The sequence below is a fragment of the Sinocyclocheilus grahami genome, unplaced genomic scaffold (genome assembly GCF_001515645.1).
Source record: "Sinocyclocheilus grahami isolate Dianchi unplaced genomic scaffold, SAMN03320097.WGS_v1.1 scaffold505.1, whole genome shotgun sequence".
Classification (NCBI taxonomy): Eukaryota; Metazoa; Chordata; class Actinopteri; order Cypriniformes; family Cyprinidae; genus Sinocyclocheilus; species Sinocyclocheilus grahami.
In genome coordinates this window covers 342,525-350,428 of record NW_015505684.1, presented here as the reverse complement: position 1 = coordinate 350,428, position 7,904 = coordinate 342,525, and the positions used below count along the sequence as shown (strand labels likewise).

General features: G+C 37.5%; 1 protein-coding gene across 1 annotated transcript in view; it reads left to right on the top strand.

Moving 5' to 3' along the window:
* Positions 1 to 7,904, top strand: part of LOC107554511 (strawberry notch homolog 1) — a 22,721-nt gene that overhangs the window by 13,573 nt on the left and 1,244 nt on the right. Inside the window, exons 20-31 of the mRNA XM_016237031.1 lie at positions 1,103 to 1,234; positions 1,320 to 1,455; positions 1,618 to 1,730; positions 1,814 to 1,885; positions 1,966 to 2,065; positions 2,161 to 2,235; positions 2,766 to 2,912; positions 3,289 to 3,383; positions 4,661 to 4,747; positions 4,835 to 4,972; positions 6,981 to 7,057; positions 7,167 to 7,360. Of these exons, the coding sequence (XP_016092517.1) occupies positions 1,103 to 1,234; positions 1,320 to 1,455; positions 1,618 to 1,730; positions 1,814 to 1,885; positions 1,966 to 2,065; positions 2,161 to 2,235; positions 2,766 to 2,912; positions 3,289 to 3,383; positions 4,661 to 4,747; positions 4,835 to 4,972; positions 6,981 to 7,057; positions 7,167 to 7,360 (1,366 nt within the window). The remainder of the gene's footprint in view (positions 1 to 1,102; positions 1,235 to 1,319; positions 1,456 to 1,617; positions 1,731 to 1,813; positions 1,886 to 1,965; positions 2,066 to 2,160; positions 2,236 to 2,765; positions 2,913 to 3,288; positions 3,384 to 4,660; positions 4,748 to 4,834; positions 4,973 to 6,980; positions 7,058 to 7,166; positions 7,361 to 7,904) is intronic.

Genomic DNA, 7,904 nt, shown 5'->3' with positions numbered 1-7,904 from the left:
CTCAATGCCGAACGACAGTCGCATCACACAGATCAGATTTCATTTCTCCAGTGAGGAGAGTGAGTCCAGCTGACTGACAAGAAGAGTGAGGTGAGACAGACAAGAAGAGTGAGGGGAGACAGACAAGAAGAGAGAGGTGAGACAGACAAGAAGCGAGAGGAGAGACACAAGACGATCGCGGATGATTTAGTTTCGAAACTAGATGCAAAAGCGCCTGTTTGGCAATATTTTGGATTTTGAAAAGCCTGTTGACTTCTGCCATTTATCTAAGGTGATTTTGGAAGTTTTTTTAAACATTCGTTTCTTATTTAATTGGTTTCACATTGTTTGCTGATTTTTACTTTATTTAAACTGTCATTTATTTATTTTATTTGACGTTTGTTTTGATAAACGTTCTATGTTTCTTATTGATTTGGTTATATATTATACGTTTACTTATTTCCAGTTTTGTATACCTATTAAACTTTATGCAAGTTATTTGTTATTTTATATTAGGCATAGCCTGCCCTATAGCATGGTGTATTTTTATTTGTTTTGTTAATAAAAGTTCTATGTTTTATATATACGCTAAAGTGAGTTTGACGTTGTATTTTGTTGTTGCATTCAATCAATTGACGCCGAACTGCCGCAAATTCAAAAGTGAAAGTAAAATGTGCACGGCGCTTTTAAGCTATATAAAAGCGAAGGAAAGCGAGGAAAAGAGGGAAAATTCGAACGAACTAAAAACGAACAATTGCTTTACTCCGAACTGCCGCTAATTCAAAAGTGAAAGTAAAATGCGCACACCGCTTTTACAAGCCATTTAAAAGCGAAGGAAAGCGAGGAAAAAAGGGAATGCCCCCGCCCCCACGGTGATTACCGGTATTACCGGTGTTGTCACACGTCGATTAACCGGTGGGAAAATGTCCTCACTGCCACAACCCTAGTTAACACCCGGTCATGCTTGAAAAAAAAAAAATACCGTCATGTACCGTGAAACCGGTATAATTTTGAAAAATACCGTGATATAAATGTTTGGTCATACCACCCAACACTAATTTTGTGTAAACTGTATTTAATTAAAACAATGCCATTTTAAATGTGTGTGTCTTACGCAATGCAGATGACTGGCCGCAAAGGTAGGGTAGTCAGCAATGATGATGGCAGCATTTCCTACGAGTCTCGATCCGAACTTGACGTTCCAGTTGAAATCTTAAACCTCACAGAGAAGCAGAGGTTCATGGATGGTGATAAGGTATGCTGCTTTGGTTTTACCCACATCTGTGTAATGTTTTGATATTATGAAAAGCATTTAAATAGTTCTGTGTTCACCTTGGTAGAACATCGCAATTATCTCAGAGGCTGCCAGCTCTGGTATTTCACTTCAAGCCGATCGCAGAGTGAAGAACCAGAGGAGGAGGGTACACATGACATTAGAGCTGCCCTGGAGTGCTGACAGAGCTATTCAGCAGTTTGGTGGGTACATAGTATTTATTTTTTATTTATTGTATCTTCATTATTATTATTATTGTTTTTGTATGTGTATAATATTATAAATATTTTGAGTGTCTATTAATACAGTATCATTTATTTATTTGAGTTCTCAGTTCACAAACTCTTTGGATTCTTTGCAAACAGGTCGAACACACCGATCCAACCAGGTCACAGCACCTGAGTATGTGTTCCTCATCTCTGAACTTGCTGGGGAGCAGCGTTTCGCCTCGATTGTTGCCAAACGTCTAGAAAGCCTGGTAAGTCCCTCATGCACGTGTTGTACGCTAATGGGGTCAGTTTTAATTTTGTAAGTCTAATTGTGTTTGTCTTTCTCAAATAGGGGGCATTAACGCATGGAGACAGAAGGGCCACAGAGACGAGGGATCTCAGCCGATTTAACTTTGACAACAAAGTAAGATTAGATTACACACACCGTCAGTATTAAATAGGGTTGTTGCTGGACTATGTGCTGATGTCTTTTCTCATCTACAGTATGGCAGAAACGCTCTGGAAATAGTTATGAAGTCTATTGTCAGTCTGGACTCTCCTTTAGTGTCTCCACCTGCTGACTTTGATGGGGATTTCTTTAAAGGTACAGTTGATTGTTTTTAATAACCGGAAACAGTCACTGGAAAACCACTAAATTTAACTTAATGGCTTGTATTTTCTTTTCTTTTTAATTCTCAGAAATCCGCAATGGTTTAATTGGAGTGGGGCTGATAAATGTGGAGGATAGATCTGGTGTTTTCTCACTGGACAAAGGTGAGCGATTTTCAGAGTCCGTTTCATTCTTAGTTTTTCTTTTCACCCAAAATGTTCAGGGTTGCCTGCTGGTCTTTAAAAAGTCTTCAATGTCTTAAATTCAGTCTGATCAAATTAAAATCATAGAAAGTCTTAAAAGGTATAAGTTATATAGTATTTTAAGAGTTCATAAATTTAGGGACAGAAAAACAGGAATCCCCTTCTGTCCTAATGTGATTAAGGTGATGAATCACTGCCCTGTCACAGAAAGGAAAGACTAAATAGACATGAATTCATTATACAGATTTTACTAGTATGGGCTCAATACATTATAAACTCATTACTGTTATATGAGCAAAATCCAATATCAGTTGCTTGCTAAATCGCATGTATTTATGTATTAGTTCAATGTTTCTAAACACATGAAAATCTTGAATAAAACATGTCTGAACCACTTTAAACTTGCAGTTGAATGTGCCCCATTCTATTGCCAAGTTTTCATTTTCTCATGCCACATAACTTGTATTTAATTATTTATTTATTTTTTATAGACTACAACAACATCGGGAAGTTCTTGAACAGGATTCTTGGTATGGAGGTCCATCAACAAAATGCTCTCTTTCAGTATTTCGCTGACACTTTGAACGCTGTCATTCAGAATGCTAAAAAGAGTGGAAGATATGATATGGGGATTTTAGGTAAGAAAGTGTTTAAACATGACTAAAGTCTTAAATATTATAAAGACCTCAGTTTGGAAGTTCTATTGAAACAAATATTGGGCTATAAGCCATAAAACATTTGTCAACCAAAAGATAATTTTAGATGTTTAATTACTATTTGGAGCATTGGGATTGCTAGGCGAAGGCTTAATAAACGTGTTTTTGCGAAAACCTCAAATTCAACCAAAAGGTTTTATTTTATTTTTTTTGCCTGTAGCTCAGAATTAGTCTCTGCACATTCCGACTAATTTTGCCAGCATTTTAATGGGGTTTTAATGTAGTGAAAACCATTTTAGACTTCAAGATGAGCTCATTTTGTTCACTTTTTCAGTTTAAATGTATGTTTTGTTTGCAGATTTGGGCTCTGGAGATGAGAAAGTGAAGAAAGTTGATGTAAAGAAATTCTTGACACCAGGATATTCCACCTCAGGGCATGTGGAGCTCTATACAGTATGTAAAATAGGTGTCCATGTTTATGAGCATCATTGTGATGCAATTATTATTAGGGATGCACCGATATGAACATTTTGGCCGATACCGATAACCGATTATTCTTTATTTTTGAAAGCCGATAACCGATATGTTGGCCGATAAATCTATATCTAAATTGTTATATACTTTTTGAGAGCCTGATTACAAAAAAGGTCTCATCATTAAAAGCCACATCCCAAACACTTCAACATAAGCAGCCTAGTTTGAACGGTGTACGTTTTAAAAATATTTTTACTCTCCCATTACCAAATTTAGTCATAAAAAAGTCTTACAAATAAATAAAATTATGCATAAATAATGCAAACAAGTCACTGGACATCATTACACGTGTAAAGAATCAAAATGAATGCGCCACAGATCAATAAAACAGAATAGCCTCTGCACGGACAATAATTAAATGATTTTAATTACTAAACCATACTGTTGATGAAAATAATAAGAGAAAAATACAAGTGGTTGTTGTTATTAATAATATATCAATGATTTTGAAAAAGTAACAAATTAATACCACTGTTTTAAATAGCAGCCATTGAGCTGCAGCTCAAGCTGAAGCTGAAGAGCTGAATGAACACGGTAAACTGAAGCGTTTTGCTGGCAGCTTATTTAACTCAAGGAAATGCATCCTGAGATTAATATTAATACAACATAAACATAATATTACAACTTATATATGTACAAAATGACGCAGTTATTGCATGCTATAGTCAGAATGTGTGATCCTGTTGTGGATGCGCTCTTCCCATAACAACGCGCTGAAACACAGCAACTAAACCCAAAGAATGCACAACGTTTTATTATAATAATGTTCTCATTAGAATGTTATATACACGACATTCCCAATCATAGTTATTAATGTTGTGCACTGCTGTTTGAGCTGCGTGTGCTGAGCTAAAGATGATCACCGGTAAACTGAAGCGCTCTTTTAACTTAACCAAACGCATTCTATATGAGATAAATCAGATATACATCAAATAAACACAATATTACAACGTACAATTGCACAAAAGGCTGCAAACAAACAGCGCGCATCTGAAGTGTCTCTGAAGGAAATAATGCATTATTTATCGGCTTTAAGATATCGGCCAAATTTTCTTATCAGGCCGATACCGATAACAGAAAAAATTAGCATTTATCGGCCGATACTGATATGGTGGCCGATATATCGTGCATCCCTAATTATTATTGTTTATGTATGTCACAATTGGCTAATGAGCAAAAATGGTTTCTGTCTTCAGGTGAGCGTGGAGCGGGGAATGTCATGGGAGGATGCCACCCACGTCTGGGCCGACCAGAACGGACCGGATGATGGCTTTTATGTACAGGTGAACAAGCTTTTTGTTTCCCCTTTATGCACCCCACTTTCAATTAATTTAACTACTGAACTTAACTGCATTCTGTTTCATCTCCAGGTGCGGAATAACAAGAAAATTGCCATCCTGATAAAGGAGGTCAATCCCAGAAAGAGACTCTTTATGGTGTACAGACCAAATATAGGAAAACAAGTTAAACTGGAGACTTATGTGGATATCAAAAAGAGAAGTAAAAAGGTATTAAATTACTGTAGTTTAATTGTATTTTTACGTTTTTGGTTCATCATTGGGGTCAAATTATAAATTTACCATCTATGAGCTTTTTTTAAATCAGCTTTATGTATTTTCCATTAGTTCAGTCAATATTTTTATCAACAGATCTCACTGGTTATTATATAGGGTGACCATACGTCCTCTTTTACCTGACATGCTGTGGCCAAGATTTCTAAATTGACTGAAATGTCCATGTTTTGGCTTAGGTTTCCTATTGGTTTCATACTTGTTAAAGCTAATATGACCAAAGTAGGTTGACCAGTAGGGCTCAGTCGTTGTACATAATTGACCAAGCGTGGCATGCAAGGACGCAGGATGTACAGAGAATGTCAAAGCAATGCAAATATGCACACACACAATGTGTGAGGACTGTTGAAGATAAGTCAATAAGAAAACAAAGCTAAAACACGAATGTTTTAGGCAATTTAGAAATTTTCTGACAGGACATGACGGGGAAAAAGAGGACATACGGTCACACCCTAGTTATTGTGTCACTTAAAACAGCTTGTTCTAGCTAGACTCCAGTTGAAACGGCACCTTAAAAATGTCCCAAAATCAAATCATGCTTTTTATGTCAGTTGCTTTGAGATTGAGACATCTGTCGTTTTCAAGCCGCACATTGGGCTAATTACAGACAGTCATGATCACATCTTAAATTTTATCTTCAAATGTTTAAAGGGGTCATATGATGCGATTTTCAATTTTTCCTTTCTCTTTGGAGTGTTACAAGCTCTTGGTGCATAAAGAAGATCTGTAAAGTTGCAAAGACTAAAGTCTCAAAACCAAAGAGAGATTCTTTATAAAAGTTAAGAGTCAGCCACACCTACCTAAAACGGCTCGGTCTAACATGCCCCCACATACCTACGTCACTATGTGGGAAGATTTGAATAACGCCGCCCAAATGTTCACGCAAAGAAAGAAGGCATAACTTTTATTCTCACTATAGTATTGTTTACGCTGCAGCCATGTCCTGAAGACGCTGTGTGCTTCGTTGTGAAAGCGAAACTACTTTGTTTGGTCATCCAAAAGAGGACGATATCCGCTTCCTCATTCCTGGAGCTGATCCGTGCTGGTCGTGGAGGGAATGCATCAACTTTCACCGTGGACAAAGCGGAGTCCAGCCCGCCTCAGCTCACTCTATCCCGGCCTCAGCACACGCTAAGTCGGGGCTTCCCCTCACGCTAGGCAGCTGTGTTTTTCGTTGCCATTGATGATTCAAATGCGAGTTTTGGGCAGTAGAGTAGCACTTGTTGTTTGTCATTTCTCCAATCACAAATGCAGACAGAGTTTTATGTTTACGCGGCGCGATGCAACGCAACACGTAAAAAGACAGTATAAGACATAATCAGTAGTTATGTCCCCACTGGATGCAACAAATGCCTCGTTTGTAATGGGTTTTAATGTTTTTATCTCGTCGCTCTGGCTGGAGACAGCATCAACAGTATGGTGAGGGGCGTAACATTTCCGTCTCACTCTTGAGGTATTCGGCCAATCACAACACACTGGATAGCTGGCCAATCAGAGCACACCTCGCTTTTTCAGACCGATGAGCTTTGTAAAAATCGACGTTTCAAAAAGGCGGGGCATAGAGGAGAAACAATAATGTACAGTATGTGGAAAATGTGTTTTTTTAACTTTAAACCTCATAAACACATTTCATTACACCAAATACACAAAATAATGTTCTTTTTAACAGCATCATATGACCCCTTTAACACCAGCATTGTTCGTCACATGACTTTCAGGCTTCCCAGCTGCATGTCTAATGTTCTGAAAACTTCTGAATGGCTATAATGAAGGTCATGCTGTCATGCAGATTAAACCACTTATAAGTCAACATCCCAAATCAAAAATTTGCTTTCTCATTTGGTGCTTGGCGAATGTTAATTTTAGCCTCTTTTGGCATCCTGCAGACTGTTTCATGTCATTTCCTCAGCTCGTACAGTCTCTAATCCTTCTCCTCTCAAAATAGGTCCTCTCTGATGATGCCAAGCAGCACTGGATTGATCAGTACAACTCCTCGGCTAATGTCTGCTCGCACGCGTACTGGTAGGTGCTTTTAAATCATTTCAGAAGGGAAAATAGAAGCAAACATGCTGTTTCACTTTTGATTTGTGAAGTCTGAAAATGTTGTCATGAGAAACACTCTTCTTGACAGGCGAGGGAACTGTAAGAAAGTGTCGGTGGGGCTACAGTGTGAGATCGGGCTGCGGTGCAGGACATACTATGTCCTCTGTGGCTCTGTCCTCAGTGTGTGGACCAAAGTGGAGGGCGTGCTGGCCTCAGTCAGCGGAACCAATGTGAAGATGCAGATTGTACGTTTGAGAACAGAGGAAGGGCAGAGAATTGTGGGTAGGTTGTCAAACAGATACAAATACATTATTATTGTACAGTAGAGTGTACTTCTCAAAGTAATAGTAAACTTACTAACTACTGCATGTTTTAATTTTAACTGTAAACTGCTGTTGTGCGGAATTTTTCATTTGATTTTAAATTAAGAAATTAATTCATTTGTTAACGTTTTATGCCTTCATTTGATTAGCACTTTATATAAATTTGTATTAAATCATAAATCCAGAAATATTTAAACGCAACAGAATTTCTGGGGAAAAAATAATTGCATGGGTCCCCATTAATGTAAAAACAATAAATTAAGTTTCAGTTGATAGACATGTTTTCTGATCATTACAATTTAATTAAACCATTAAAATGGAATCCAGGAAAAATAAAAAAACTTGGGAAAAATAAAAACGTAATTTCATAAATAAAGCACAATCCATAAGGCCCTAAAAATGTCATTTTTATTCAACTTAAAAGTTGTTGAAATTGTAGAAGTTTCATAGTTTCAATGGGGGGGGGGGGGGATGAACCGCAAAGAAACTACTAGGCTGATTGA